Below are 14,257 nucleotides of genomic sequence, written 5' to 3'. Positions count from 1 at the left end.
GAAGTGGAAAAAATTGATGTCAAGGACATTGAAATGGCATCTGTTTTCACCCAGGCTAATTACATGTGTAATGAATGGCTGATGAACCATTATTAATTTCAAGCAAATAATCTACAGTTTGCTCTTGGGAAAAGAACTCTTGTGTAACAGATAAGTTCCTGTGACAAGCCAATTCTGAATCTCTGCACACTTCATTCCTATATAAATGAACAAATTCTTTGTCTCCATACTACTAAAAATGATGGTAGGGACAAAATGAGAGATGGAAGCAGTTAGGCAAAAACAGGTTATTTTATGCATAAACATCCATTCTTTGGGGTTCTCATCCTATGTGCCAGGGACAGAAGCATTCTTTCTCTTCATCACCCGTAATCGGAGCTCCCAGCTGGCAGCCTGGCACTGGTGCCTTTTTCTCGATGCCAGTGCAATAACAGTAATCTGCAGGAAGCTGGCTCTGTAGTAGGCTTAATTTTCTTCCTAAGAGAAACAATCAGCTACTGATTTCATTTATGTCCCTGTAAGGGAACTCCCTGGCCATGGGAGCAGAGTATGGTGGGCTTTTCCAGGCAGTCCCTAGAACTTAGAAAACCATTTCTCCCCAGTCTTGCTCTCAGGGCCACTGACCCTGATTCCGTGGTTGCACACAGACTCCCCTCTGGCCCAGTGCTTATCACAGTTTGCGGCCAGCAACAGCCCAGGGGGACGGAAACACCCACTCAGCAGTCGGCCAAGCCAGGAGGTCGGCACGTGAGCACACAGTGGTGTCTGCCTTCCAGGCCAAGGTGCACAGACAGCTGGAGCGTTGGGGGCCTTTGCCCCGCTCTCCACATCAGCCTAGAAACCGAAGCTCCCGCTTAAACGTTGCTGTGGGCAACATTAGCACCTCGAGCTACTCAGTGTGCCCCTTGCATTCTCCCTCCTCCCAAAAGCACACACCCCACTCAGTTACAGCATCTGAGACCACAAGGCTCTACAGAGGTCACAGCTGCCCCAGGTCCTGCCTCCCTCCCCTTTCTGGCTTCTGCAAAATAGCCACTAATCTAAAGGAGCCCCTGGCATGGTAGTAGCTGGGAAACCGAAGAGAGAAGTGAAGGAAGCTCAGTGCCTCTCAAGGACAGTGAACACTTGGGCTGCCTTCCTTCTCCTGTCCTCCTCAAGCCCAGAGTCTGCAAAAGACTTGTGGACCACTTTGCGTCCAACTTTAAGCCTTCCTGCCCTCCTTTCTCTCCAGTACTCTTGCCTGGAAAATCCATGGACGGAGGAGTCAGGTGGGCTGCAGTCCATGGGGTCGCTGGGAGTTGGACACGACTGATCGACTTCACTTTCACTTTTCTCTTTCATGCAATGGAGAAGGAAATGGCAACCCACTCCAGTGTTCTTGCCTGGAGAAATCCCAGGGACGGGGGAGCCTGATGGGCTGCCGTCTATGGGGTCGCACAGAGTCGGACACGACTGAAGCGACTTAGCAGCAGCAGCAGCCCTCCTTTCTGGAAGGCATTCAGGTGAGGAGAGGCCCACTGATGGGTTCTGTTTCTCAGGCTAGCGGGGTCTTCTTATCCTTCGGCTGTCCCAAAGCAGGCCCTCCCCTCACCTTCTGTGTGGCCTCACCTTGCATAAAGGGGCTCACACCCCCCACCTTACGCCAGCGCTGCAGTGGAGCTGGAGTGGGACCAGTGACACATGACCCATCGCTGCCAGAGGATAAACCTGCAGAGCAGTTTTGGGGGTCCTGGGAGATCACATGGGACAATTCTACCTTGGAAAACCAAGCATGCCTGTGTCTGCTGCTAGGACTGAATACAGCTTATTCCAGGGCTAGGGGACAGAAGGGAGTGCAGGAGACTGGTCACTTGTTCCTTATCTGGGCTTGCTCTTGGCAGACCTCAAGATGAGCCCATTGTGGGGAGGGAGGGGGGTGAGGACCTGGGCTGGAGCCAAGGGAAGAAGCCTGCCAGCACCGTCAGCTGGCAAACCGAAGAGGAAAAGCGGGCCTGGTCTGTGCCCCATTCCTGTTCCCCACCTGTCTCTCTCCTTTTCCCCCCCTTTCCCTGGCCCTGCCAGACTCTGTCTCCCTGGGTGCCCGCCTTCCCTCCCCTGGAGGGCGGGGCTTGGCTGCACCCACGTGTGTTGGAGTTATATGCTCCCAGCCAGCAGGGGAGCTGGGGAGAGTGGCACCCAGCTGGCGGCTCAGGCAGAGAAGCAGCACCATGACCGGCAAGAAAGTCTGCATTGTAGGCTCTGGCAACTGGTAAGCAGCTCTGTCAAGGAGTGTGTTGGAGGGCAGGGGGGCTCCCTCAAGTCTTCGGAAGTCAGGGAGGGAGGCTTGGTGAGCAGGAAGTGCTCCGGCTCCCGCTGCTGTCTCTTGCCTACCCCACCAGGACAGAGGGCACCCCGACCCCTCCTGGCCCTTGCCTCTCGGCAGTGGCACCTGTACCTTCCCCCACAGGAAGGGAGCCTCCAGAGGACTCCCTGCCTGAAAAGCTGCATGGGTGGCAGGGGTGGGGGGGGGGGGGGCAGTGTTGGGAGATCAGAGAGCTGGCCCCCTTCTCAAGCAGCAGTGTCAGGGAGACTGAGTCTCCTTTCTATTGCCTGCTTATTAGAGACACGGTGTCATAGGGGAAGGGGTGACAAGGGAGGTGGCAAGTAAATAATCCAGTGGATACTGTGATATCCTGAGGTGGAGCACTGTCCCCTCCCCTGCCACTGTTCCTGCCTCACTCCTCCAATTTCTGTGCTCCCCGCTCCCGCCAGGGGCTCAGCCATCGCCAAGATTGTGGGTGGCAATGCAGCCCAGCTGGCACACTTTGACCCACGGGTGACCATGTGGGTGTTTGAGGAAGACATCGGGGGCAGAAAGCTGACAGAGATCATCAACACACAGCACGAGAATGTCAAATACCTGCCAGGGCACAAGCTGCCCCCCAATGTGGTGAGCCCCAACACCCCGTAGAAAGGGAGAGGGAAGCGGAGGGGGTGCTTCCTGCCAGGCGGGGGCTGTTTCATGTGCCACTGGACTTGAGAAGCATCTCAGGAGGGCTCCTCCGGGCACAGGGTACCCTCGTGCACAGCTCCCAGAGCACTCTGGGACTGAGGACAACCCGAGTGCATACCCCTGCATCTCCACTTTGCCCGGTGGGCTCCCAGGAGGAAAGGGAGGGGGAAAAGATGAGGAAGTTGGTCTCCATGACAACCAAAGGCAGGTTCTCTGGTTCCCAGACTTGGGGTTCAGGTAGTGCCTGCCTCGGGCTCTAATCCTGTTACTCATTCACTGGGTGATTAGCAGACATGGAGACTGCTCCTTGGACTTAAGGTCTTTGGTCAAATCCATGTGGCTTACTCCCCACCTAGAAAGGGTGAGCAGGGAAGAGAGCAGGAAGACTGGGGCTCCATTCCCAGCTGGGGGCCCTAAGGAGCAGGGTGATGAAATCTTACTCGTCCTCTTCCTCCTGCCAAGCCCAGATCTCACTGTCCCACAGCCAAGGATTAGGAGAGGGCTGGGAGGAGGTTTCCAGGAGTTCTCAAGAGTCCAGGACAGCTGAAGTGTAGAAGAAATAATGGTGAGGGGGAGAGAATAGAGTGTCTTGCTCCTCCAGGTTCAGCCCTTCCAGATTCAACCCCCAAACTACCCGTCCTTCTTCCCCACCAGCCTCACTCTGGCTCCTAGATCTCCCGAATGGGGCTCCACAGGGGCTAGAAGCAGTCTGGCAGGCCCATGAGTACTGGTCACCCCCACAGGTGGCTGTCCCTGATGTGGTCCAGGCTGCAGCGGATGCCGACATCCTGATCTTTGTGGTGCCCCATCAGTTCATCGGCAAGATCTGTGATCAGCTCAAGGGCCACCTGAAGGCCGACACCATTGGCGTGTCTCTTATTAAGGTGCCAGAGACACCTTCCTGTGGAAGGGGGTACAGCCACCTGCTGTGGGACTCAGGGTTGGTGAAGTGAGACAGAAAACTGCACAAGTAGGCCAGGGATTTTCTGAAGAGAGAAGAGTTCGCTTTGGGGAGGCTGGGGAAGCAGATGCCGGGGGCCACTGGGAAGAGGAAGTTGGTTGGGGAGTAGATAAAGTGTCAATCTGGAGGTAGGTGTCTTAGGGAATTTAGATGTACGAGGGATGCCTAGGGGATATGAGAAGCAGGCTGGTTTGAGGAGCTGAGAAGGGATGGAAGCTGGTTTGGAGTACTTGGGGGTGGGGTGTTCAGGGGTGTGGAGGGGTACATTACCTCGGAGAAGTAGGTTGCAGGAGGATTTTGGGATGCTTTCATTTTCACATGAAAATGCTACCTGCTCTCCTCACAGCAAGCTCTGGCTGCGCTGGACTAGGGGAGGACCTTTGGGGAGGGACACTGACGCACAGTGAATTTGGAAGGGGCAGGATTTCTGGGTGGGAAGCCCTCAGTTGGGGTAAAAGGCACCTGTCCTGAGCTCCATCCTGTGCCCAGGGGGTAGACGAAGGCCCCAAGGGGCTGAAGCTCATCTCTGAAGTGATTGGGGAGCGCCTTGGCATCCCCATGAGCGTGCTGATGGGGGCCAACATTGCCAACGAGGTGGCTGATGAGAAGTTCTGTGAGACAACCATTGGTGAGACCCCCACCCACCTACATACATAGTGCAACTCTAGTTATATCCCCTCCCCAGGCTTTATTTCCCACCCACCTAGCCATCTTCTCCCCAGAAGGCAGGCGAAGGAAGAAGACCCCAGCATTAGAGATGAGGGGGGTTGGACGCCCCTGTGGAAAGAGTTGTAGGTCCTGCTTCAGGCAGGTGCGGGAAGAAGAGTCAAGAGCCCTTTCTTAAAGCCCTACCCCCTCCTCAATTTAGGTAGCAAGAACCAGGCTCATGGACAGCTTCTGAAAGAGTTGATGCAGACACCCAATTTCCGCATCACGGTGGTGCAGGAGGTGGACACAGTAGAGATCTGTGGGGCCTTAAAGGTGAGAGGGGCACAGAGGCAGCTATGGGGTGGGGAGAAGGTCCTGAAAGAAGGCCTAGCTTAGCTGTACAACGTTGCTGGGACTCCAGGTGCTCACTCCCCATCCTCACTGAGTACAGGACACATGGGAAGCACTGCAGAAGCAAAGCCAGGATCACTCAGGCCTGCAATCGCTTAACTTCAGACACTGGGCTCCCTTCTTCCTTTCCTCTGTAGCCCCTTGTGGGACACCCTATCCCTGGCTCAAAGGGCTGGTCTGGTGGGGAAGAGGAGATGCCCTGGTAGAGCACCCAGGGTAACGGGAGATGAGATGTCCAGGACACCCAGACAGACTGATGACCAGAACTCTGGCTCCCAGACAGAGCTATGGATGACTATCAGGGACATAAAACAGCCATGGATGGGTGGGCCAGGTAGACTGGTTTTCAGGGAAAGTCCTCAAGGATGGAGTATAGGGCAGGGCTGGGGAGCCAGGAAGCACAAGTCAAGGCTAAAAGAAGGGAGTGGCAAGGGGGGAAACCAAGAGTGGAAGGAGTTGAGGAGCCCACCCACCTTCCTTCATTATGAAGGAAGGGGGCATGTCATGGCTGATGGAAGAAGCAGGAGGCAAGTGCTGAGGGTCCCAAGTGGGGCCTGCGGGAGGGATCCTTTCTCACCCATGACTCCACTCTTCAAAGAATATAGTGGCCGTTGGGGCTGGCTTCTGTGATGGCCTGGGCTTTGGCGACAACACCAAGGCAGCTGTGATCCGACTGGGACTCATGGAGATGATCGCCTTCGCCAAGCTCTTCTGCAGTGGCTCCGTGTCCTCTGCCACCTTCTTGGAGAGCTGCGGTGTTGCTGACCTCATCACTACCTGCTACGGAGGGCGGAACCGGAAGGTGGCCGAGGCCTTCGCCCGCACAGGAAAGGTGGGCCCTAGGGAGAATGGAGCAGGGAGGGTGGGCCCTGTAGGTGTTAAGGCAGAGGAACCTGGCTTGTGGCATCTCTTGAGCACAAACATTAAGATTGTTGTGAACATTCCCATTTCTTTCCTCTTAAGACCCACCTCCTGCCAGAGCCCCAGTCTCTCCATCTCACGCTGACAACTCCCTTCTCCCATTTCCATCTGCCCGTCCTATTTTTTTCACAGTCCATTGAGCAGCTGGAGAAAGAGATGCTGAATGGACAGAAGCTGCAGGGGCCCCAGACAGCCCGGGAACTGCACAGTATCCTCCAGCACAAAGGCATGGTGGACAAGTAAGTGTCGGGCCCAGCCTCACTCTTGAGGGAACCATGGCCAGAAGTGCTCTCCCTGTTCATCATCTTCCTGAACCCTCCTCACTGCCCAATGTGAAGTAGGCAGAGAGGGAAAGGTTGTCTTATGTTTGCAGACAGAGCCAAGAGCCTGGAGAGGGTCTAGTGGGCCCACTGTCCCCAGCTAGTGCATTGTCTTTGAATTCTTTCCAGTCTAGTGCTCTTTATACCACATTGCTAGGACCTTTTACATGGCCTCCTGCTGTCCTCTGCTATGTGAGTGGACAGGAATAAGCTTCTGTGACTGTCCTGCCTCTCTGTCCATCACCCTCAGTCTAAGCCACTTCTTTGAGGCCATCCCTTCTGTCTCCAAATACTGTCCTGGGTGGTGAGGTGTGCAGAAAAGGACAGTCTTCTTTTCAGGGAGCACAGAGACAGTGGGGGTGATGAACTGATCAGAGCAGAGCTCTGTTGATTTGAGAAAGAATCATAGAGCAAGAGAATTCGAAACAAGCTCAAAAGATCAGCTCATGACTGGTCAGGTAAAGCCTCCTGGTAAAAGGAGCAGCCTGGGAAGAAGGAAACTGGCATTTACTGAGCACCTTCACATAACTCACAATCACTTCTTCACTACTTTGTTATACTGACTCCCTTTTACAGCTGATGATAGTGAGGCTCAGAGAGGTTAAGTGGCTTGCCAAGTTGGAACAGAAAGTTGATGCCAGGAAATCATGCAGGCAAGTTCAATATGATAGGGAGACGGGCAATAAGAACCTGACCCTAAAACCCAGGGCTAGGAAATTCAAATTCTCAGCAGTTGGAAATTGAGAGCCAGGGTCTGCTTGAGCTTGAAGGCGGGAAAGCAGGGAGTACAGGGTTAGGGGCTGGAGGATTGGGGGCTTGTCTGGAGGCCAAGCTGGCTCTGTCCTTCCCCATTCTAGGTTCCCTCTGTTCACAGCTGTGTACAAGGTATGCTACGAGAACCAGCCAGTGGGGGAATTCATCCACTGCCTGCAGAATCATCCAGAACATGTGTGAGCAGGCCTGAGGCCCAGGCCAGGCAGCCTCTTTATCAATGGAGACAGGCAGAAGCTTGGGGTGCCTGGCCACCAGGAGCTCCGGGACTCCCCACGGAGCAGCGTCTTTTCAGCTTTTCACTGAGTGACAGGAGGCTGAGGGCCCGGGTTCCTGCCTGGAGATCCTGAAGCAGCCCACAACCTCTCGGCCATCACATCTCACCAGAAATGGAGTTGCCTAGTCCCTCTCCAAATGGGGAGCTTTCTCCCTGTCCTGTGAGAGGGGCAGAATCAGCCCCAGAGTGGCCTGCTTTGGGCCTGTCGGGGGAGGAGGGGAGGGAAAGGGAGGCAAGGCAAGGGCTGCTTCGTGCTGCCTCACATAGACCAGAATTCTTGTCCCCATGCCTCAGCTACAAGAGGGATGAGGCAAGGGCTGCAGGGAGGGGTCTGGGCTTTTGAGCTGACATGGCGCCAGGGACCCCTTTGCTCTGACCTCTGCCAGGCCCCACAGGGCATCAATGGATCTCTCAGTGTTTGTTCACAAAATACAAAGATCTCAAACAACCGCCTTCTAGCTTCTCCTAGCAACATCTGCGTCCTCAGAAAGCTCTGGTCATCTCCCCTTTCCCCCTCCCCCAGGCTGCCCTGGCACCAGGGTTGCTGCCACGCTGGCATCTCTGGCCATGGGGCTTGTCATTCTCCCTCGGGACTTCCCGGTCCCTAGTTCTTTGCCAGCTTCTCCCTACCATGCGTGACCTTTCCAAGCCTCTCTCACCCTCCCCGCCAGTACCCTCTTTGGGGAGCAGGAACTTAATCTGCTGACAGAGCTACACCTTTTCATAGCAAACTCAGATCACCCTGCTCCCTTTGACCTTTGTAACTGCCCTGCCTCCCTTCTTGGGAGCTCTAGTGGGGGGAGGTGTCAGCTGGGTCCCTCCTGCTGCTGTCTGCCCAAGACATCTTGGATCCTTACCTCCTCCTAAACCCTATACCCAATTCTCAGCTACCCCTAGAACAGCCAGAGCAGCTAACCAGCACCTGTACTTGGAGGCCAAAGGGCCAAAGAGTGGGTAAGGGAGGACGAGCAGGTCCCCATCTTGGTGGTCCTGACACTCCAAGGTCAGCTCTCCTTTGTCACCGGAAGGCCTTCTCATGCAGTATTGACTTCCCTAGCACCTCAGGAGCTGGGAAATTCATGGAGGAGGAAAAACAGTCAAACCACACTACCCCCTGGAGTGAGAGGAGGAAGGAGAGGTCTGTGCTTGGCAGTGGCCTTGCTCCAGGCTGGAATGAGGCAGCAGGGGAATGTCACAGGTCAGCAGTTTGAGCCCCTGGCTATAAATAGAGCCCAAGGGCTCCTGTCACGTCCAGCAGAGGGTCTCAGCTTCCTGTGTGGCAGTGCCTGGCACACTGGCTCTGGCCAGCATTAAGTTAATCTTCCCTTACTCCTGGACAAACCAGGCAGGTGCTTGAGAAGAGGAGTCACCCTCACCAGTGAAGGGCAGAGCTTCCTGGGTCAGGCAGTGAGGCTGGGCCCAGGTCTGGTGCTGACTGGATCCAGAAACTGCCTCTCTAGGAGGTCAAAGTCAGGGCAAAATGACAGTTCCTTCCCTAGGCTGCAGCTGCGACCCTCTTGGAGAGTCAGAAACCTTTGCTTATTTTTGTTCACCATTAACTGAATCTGAGGCTTCTGAATCAGGCCTATTCGCCTATCCAAAAACCGATTTGGTTTTTCCAGAAACAAGTTGGGGAAGGACACTTAACTGCACGTGGCGGTGCATGTGCAGTGTGCATCACTACATGCGTGTGTTTGCACTCATGCCACGGGAAAAAGGAAAAAAGAAATCTTTCCTCGATTGTCCTAGCCACTCCCGGCCCCTTGCTGGGGTGCCCACGCAGTCCCGCCTTCCCCAAGTGGCATCCCCCCCAATCCTTTCCAGGCGCTTTGGGGCTATATCACGCCGCCTGCAAGCGGGGAGGTCACATATGGGACAGAAACATTACGGAAATGCGACCCTTGCGCCCACTCCGTGCCCATGGCTACACCGGCCGCAGTCCTGGGCGGCCCAGGCCTCGCGGTGCGGGTCGGATTCCTACCTGAGCTGGGCTTAAGGGCCGGCGGCGGGGAAGAGGGCAGCTCCAATCTGTAGGGGGCGCACAGTCCCCTTCAGAGGGCTGACTCCGAGAGAACCTACCTAGCTACCGGAGACGTCACTGTGCCACAGGCTGAGGATTGGCTGGTTTCCTCAGAGTTGGAGAGAAAGATCGCCTTTTCTCTCGTGACTGATTATCCTAAAAGTTCTGGTTACAGAACTTGGGTCGCCAAAGACCTTTTCTCAGTGAAGAATGACTACAACCCCCAGAAATCAATAGGCCTCTCCGAGAGGAAGACTCGTCTGAGGATGCGTACTAAAGGCGCCTGACCCGGAAGTCGGAAGTTCAAAGGCGGCAACCAATCAGAGCTGCCACCTGCGCGGGCTCCCGCCTTCATGGGCGGGTTTATGCTGCGTCCGACGCGCAGGGCTCTACCCTCGTCGGGAGCCAAATTCTAGAGGGTAAGCGGGGCGAGGGGGCGGGAGAAAGGGTGGTGTTCGGCACTAAGAGCGCCTCAGCATTCAGTGTTGTTCCTGGGCCACTATTCTTACTCGTTCTCGTCCCGGGTGCCGCTTCCGTCTACGCTCTGAGGTCGCGCAGGCTGGAGGCCTCGGTCGGACGGCAGGGAGCGGCAGCATCCAGGTACGCCCTGAATCAGGCCGGAGCCCGGGCCTCCGGTGTGCTGAGGCGCTCCCGCTGGGGCCGGCCTTTGCTTACCGCATCCTCGCATGCCCAGTCTTCGGTGTCCTTGAGGTTTACCGCGTATCGTGCGCTGCTTCCAGCCCAGCATCCTCCTCGCGGCCGTAGGTTTCTGTCAGGCCTTGACTCCACCGCGCGTTTTGTCCTCCACGCTCTGACTCTAGTAACTCTGACCCTTTCTCATCTTGTAGTCCGCTGTGCCCTGAAATGCAGCTTTCCCGGGCACCCGTTCCTGTTTATCGATTAACTGGCTCCACTCCTTTGCTGCTTTCAATTCCTGGGATATCTCTCCCTCCCTCTTCACTGACGTAAATCCTCCCAATCCTTCTAACGACTGCTGCCCGCCCGTCTCCACCTTTCTGCTAACTTTTCTTGAGCCCTCGCTTTGTCTCTGAAGTCTCAAAATGCCTCTTTTTTTCTAGTCACTGCTGTCTTCTACTTTGTCTAACAGAATTTGGGATGCACAGCTTATCCGCATCAAACCATAAACTCCTTTGGGACAGAAGCCACCTTCTCTGCAGCCTTCATACATAGCCCGAGTGAAAGGTAGATAAGTGAGTAGTAAATCTAAGCTAAGGTGAATGGACCCATTTGAGGAAATGAGTTTTCCAGAGGAGAGAGATCTGAGCTTTGAGGTTCTCCCGTGTTCAGGGGGCAGAAAAAGAAAAAAGAGCCACAATTTGAAAACGTTTTTATAGATTACACCCTTGTGTCATTTTTCATTATGGTTCTTGTTTTCTTTTTGTTGTTATTCTGAAACCAGTCTAACCCCATAACAGACCCTTGAGCTTTATTGAGAAACCCGATGCCCCATAGATGAGAAGGTTCTCCTGCTAACCTCAAAAATTTTCATTTTCAAGGTTAATCCTTCTACTTGGACTTCTAATTTCCTCTTTTTCTGGGCCATCCTAGATCTTATTCCATCCCACCCACCTCACTCAGTTTAGCCACCAGTTTCTTCTTTTCTTCTCTGGGAGTTGGTGATGGACAGGGAAGGCTGGCATGCAGCAGTCTGTGGGGTCGCAAAGAGTAGGATCCGACTGAGTGACTGAATTGAACTTCTCTGAAAACATTCAAATCTCCTTATCAGTAAGCAAAACAAAACTAGAATTTACTTGACCTTGTGTTATTCTTATCATTGCCATTCCCTTAACCAGCAAATCACAACATCAGTTCTTATCTTTGGGGTGAAAGGGGGTTATGATCCTTCTAATCATCTGTTTCTATCCTAGAAAAATGCATAGACATGTTGGGATTCATGGGCCTTTTTCCTTCTGGCCCAGTATACCCGAAAGATAAAGCATACCTCTGTTAGTGGCAGTAACTTGATAGAGCAGTGATTTTCAACCATTGTCATGGTTAAATGAAAGAGCATTCCACGTGTTTCTGGAATTTCCTACCTGTTTTCCTTCCCTAATTGTTTTCTTTCTTCAAACTGGTGTTCCCTTGACTTCACTCTCTTTGGTTTTATCCTCTAATTTGGTATCACTTGTTATTTCCATATGTATCTGTAGCCTAGCCTCTTTCCCAGGATTTGTTCCATATTTGTATATCCACGTGTCTGGCAGACATCATCATGTGAATTTTGCGTTAAGCATCTTAACTTGAACGTGTCCAATTCATGATCTTGGCTGACGCTTCCTGCCTCCACCACCATCCCCATACACACATATAGACACACCTGTTTCTTCTCTTTTCTATTAACGGTATCCCACTCCATAAAGTTTCCTCAGTTGTTAACTTGCAGATACATCAACTTTGCCCTAGCCCATCCAATTAATAAGCCTTGTTCTACTTCCAGAATAATTTCTTCATCTGTGTTCTCCTTTACTACTGCCCTGCTTTAGCTCAGGGTCTGAAGAGTTTTTGTTAATTTGAAAATAGAAATCTCAAGTTGGATTAGACAGGAGAAGAGATTCTAGAAAATTTTCATCAGTAGATCTTCTGTCACTCTTCTAGGCAAGATCTACCACCCTATTTCCAGCCTTCTTCCTCCAGCTCTGAGAAGAGGTGGTCCTATAAGTGGTTAGTGTCTGGCCAGGATAATGGGGGATAGGATGAGAAAGAATAAGTTAGGTGGAGTTTGAAGGCTGCCAACTGGGAGCTTATTACCTTAGTGTCCTGCTGTGTGTGTGTGTGTATGTGTGTATCTGTCTGTCTCACAGCTTAGAGGCCTTTCAAACTTCAAATAACCTGTGTGTGTGTGTGTGTGTGTGTGTGTGTGTGTGTTTCTTTCTGTCTCACAGCTTAGAGGCCTTTCAAACTTCAAATAACCTGTGTGTGTGTGTGTGTGTTTCTGTCTCACAGCTTAGAGGCCTTTCAAACTTCAAATAACCTGTGTGTGTGTGTGTGTTTCTGTCTCACAGCTTAGAGGCCTTTCAAACTTCAAATAACCTCTGTGTGTGTGTGTGTGTGTGTGTGTGTGTGTGTGTGTGTGTGTTTCTGTCTCACAGCTTAGAGGCCTTTCAAACTTCAAATAACCTGAAAACATCCCTTTCTTATCTTGCCCCTGTGCCATTTGGTTTTCTTCCTCTGACATTATTTAATGTTACTTTCAATAGCCACTTGGAATTATGATTCAAGGAAGCTGTGCCTCAGCTCAGCATTGGGATCCACCCTCAAGGACTGGCTCAAAGGCAGTATTCAACTCATGGGACTTACTTTGAAAAGTAATTAGACATCTTACCCTACTCGAGATCCCCTCAACCAGCTAATTCTGAACTTCTCTTCTTTCAAATTCTTTACTTTTAAGAAACCTATTCTCACTAACTGCAGTCAGAGTTTTAATTCTCTCAGCAGAGTCCCAGATTGAGGAACATTTTGTTCAAGATGAGAGATTCTTTCTCTTGTTCCCTAGCTCAGACTATCCAGGGAACACTTAAATTAGAAGTAATTTATCTGAAGCACATGTGAGTTAACATTTGCTGGGGCCTCAGTAAGTTTGTTTTTAGCCCTTGGGATAGGTTCTTGGTTTTATGTTTGAAACTTAGAATTAATGCTGTAGAAGGTTATGTCTAATTGAAACAATATAAACATACTATTGGCACTATTTCAAGGATACTATGGCTTTAACAGATGCTTGAAGACCAACCTGGGAATCTGAGCCATAAATAAGATGATTTTATGGGAAAACAAATTGGATATTGCCCAGAAGGCTCCTATGACAGAATAATATACTGTTAATATTTAATCTCTGGCTATTTCCATTAATTCCTTTCTGGCCAGAAAAACTGATGTGTGCCTAAAGTAATACACCAATTAAGAACATTTCTAGGTGGTCCATACCAGTCACTTCATTCCATAAACATGGAGGGTCAAGTGTTAGCTGTGATGTCATTCATATACACCTGGTTTGAGCTATGTTTCTGTACCTTGTATGCAGACTTTGTTTGCCCTTTTGAATCTTAAGAGTTCCCAGCAATATCTTCCAGTATGTGCTGTGCTTAGTTGCTCAGCCATGTCCTACTCTTTTTGACCCCATGGACTGTAACCCATCAGGCTCCTCTGTCTATGGGGATTCTCCAGGCAAGGATATTGGAGTGGATTGTCATGCCCTCCTCCGTGGGATCTTCCCAACCCAAGGATTGAACCCAGGTCTCCCACATTGCAGGCAGATTCTTTACCAGCTGAGCCACCAGGGAAGCCCAAGAATACTGGAGTGAGTAGCCTATCCCTTCCCCAGGGGATCTTCCCAACCCAGGAATTGAACTGGGGTCTCCTGCATTGCAGGTGGATTCTCTACCAGCTGAGCTACCAAACTTTGCCATGTGAGTAGCAGCTATTCAGAATAGAGTGCAGCCAGATAAGCAGGGGAGGGGGCTGGGCAGATGAGGCCTTATCCTTGGGTCTAAATCCAGTCTGTCTTTATAGGGGACAACATGCCAACTGCCAAGCAACTAGCTGACATTGGCTACAAGACCTTCTCCACCTCCATGATGCTCCTCACTGTGTACGGGGGTTACCTCTGCAGTGTCCGAGCCTACCACTATTTCCAGCGGCGCAGCTCCCGGCGCCAGGCTGCAGAAGAACAGAAGACCTCAGGAGCCCTATAGAACTGGGGGGCTTTTTTCCTTGAGCAGAGAGGCCTGAGGCATGCTGTGGAAAGACTGTACCTGCAATCGTTTCTGAGTCAAGAGGACCAGGGCCTTACTGGCTTTCAAACTCTGCTCTGTGGAAAATGCCCATGTTTTCTCTGGTGCAGCCAGTTTGGAGAGGCTATCGAATCAAAACAGGAATGGGAGGGTGAGGCACACCTATAGACATTAAATACTTTGCCATA

At 52.0% G+C, this 14,257-nt stretch overlaps 2 protein-coding genes and 1 long non-coding RNA gene across 39 annotated transcripts; 2 read left to right on the top strand and 1 right to left on the bottom strand.

Annotated features, from left to right (window-relative positions):
• Window positions 1–272: 272 nt before the first annotated feature.
• LOC147371626 (uncharacterized) lies at window positions 273–9,626 on the bottom strand. 2 transcript variants are annotated; one of them, XR_015163671.1, is made up of 3 exons: window positions 9,381–9,626; window positions 5,590–5,851; window positions 273–477 (listed from the first exon to the last, which is right to left on the bottom strand). It is a non-coding gene; the product is annotated as an uncharacterized LOC147371626 (long non-coding RNA). The 2 variants fall into 2 exon arrangements; XR_015163672.1 differs by having other exon boundaries at window positions 9,283–9,618.
• On the top strand, window positions 1,348–7,750 carry GPD1 (glycerol-3-phosphate dehydrogenase 1). Of its 3 annotated transcripts, none has more exons than XM_086399510.1 (8): window positions 1,348–1,502; window positions 2,062–2,248; window positions 3,736–3,876; window positions 4,443–4,581; window positions 4,822–4,934; window positions 5,611–5,844; window positions 6,066–6,172; window positions 7,111–7,750. In XM_086399510.1, the coding sequence occupies exons 2-8, from the start codon at window positions 2,138–2,140 to the stop codon at window positions 7,205–7,207; spliced, it is 942 nt and encodes a 313-aa protein (XP_086255636.1). In that variant the 5' UTR covers window positions 1,348–1,502; window positions 2,062–2,137; the 3' UTR covers window positions 7,208–7,750. The 3 variants fall into 3 exon arrangements, with proteins under 3 accessions (XP_086255636.1, XP_086255634.1, XP_086255635.1); XM_086399509.1 differs by lacking the exon at window positions 1,348–1,502 and adding an exon at window positions 2,752–2,929 and having other exon boundaries at window positions 2,162–2,248; XM_086399508.1 differs by having other exon boundaries at window positions 1,348–2,248.
• Window positions 9,608–14,257, top strand: COX14 (cytochrome c oxidase assembly factor COX14). 34 transcript variants are annotated; one of them, XM_086399529.1, is made up of 5 exons: window positions 9,627–9,740; window positions 10,430–10,524; window positions 13,589–13,636; window positions 13,708–13,745; window positions 13,849–14,257. In XM_086399529.1, exon 5 carries the CDS (start codon window positions 13,857–13,859, stop codon window positions 14,028–14,030), a length of 174 nt encoding a protein of 57 aa, XP_086255655.1. In that variant the 5' UTR covers window positions 9,627–9,740; window positions 10,430–10,524; window positions 13,589–13,636; window positions 13,708–13,745; window positions 13,849–13,856; the 3' UTR covers window positions 14,031–14,257. The 34 variants fall into 34 exon arrangements, with proteins under 34 accessions (XP_086255664.1, XP_086255655.1, XP_086255651.1 ...); XM_086399527.1 differs by lacking the exons at window positions 9,627–9,740; window positions 13,589–13,636 and adding exons at window positions 9,857–9,921; window positions 12,540–12,647 and having other exon boundaries at window positions 10,401–10,524; XM_086399534.1 differs by lacking the exons at window positions 9,627–9,740; window positions 13,589–13,636 and adding exons at window positions 9,857–9,921; window positions 12,540–12,647 and having other exon boundaries at window positions 10,401–10,524; window positions 13,836–14,257.

Source organism: Bos grunniens, chromosome 5 (genome assembly GCF_055505025.1).
Source record: "Bos grunniens cultivar Pamir isolate PY7600 chromosome 5, Bosgru_T2T1.0, whole genome shotgun sequence".
Classification (NCBI taxonomy): domain Eukaryota; kingdom Metazoa; phylum Chordata; class Mammalia; order Artiodactyla; family Bovidae; genus Bos; species Bos grunniens.
The sequence above is the reverse complement of the archived record's forward strand: the minus strand, read 5'-3'. Positions and strand labels throughout refer to the sequence as shown.

Coding starts and splice junctions, on each gene's coding strand:
- GPD1 (XM_086399508.1), top strand. CDS start 1,889: ATGAGCCCATTGTGGGGAGGGAGGGGGGTGAGGACCTGGGCTGGAGCC. Junction 4,935..5,610: donor AGATCTGTGGGGCCTTAAAG/GTGAGAGGGGCA, acceptor CACTCTTCAAAG/AATATAGTGGCCGTTGGGGC. Junction 5,845..6,065: donor CCTTCGCCCGCACAGGAAAG/GTGGGCCCTAGG, acceptor TTTTTTTCACAG/TCCATTGAGCAGCTGGAGAA.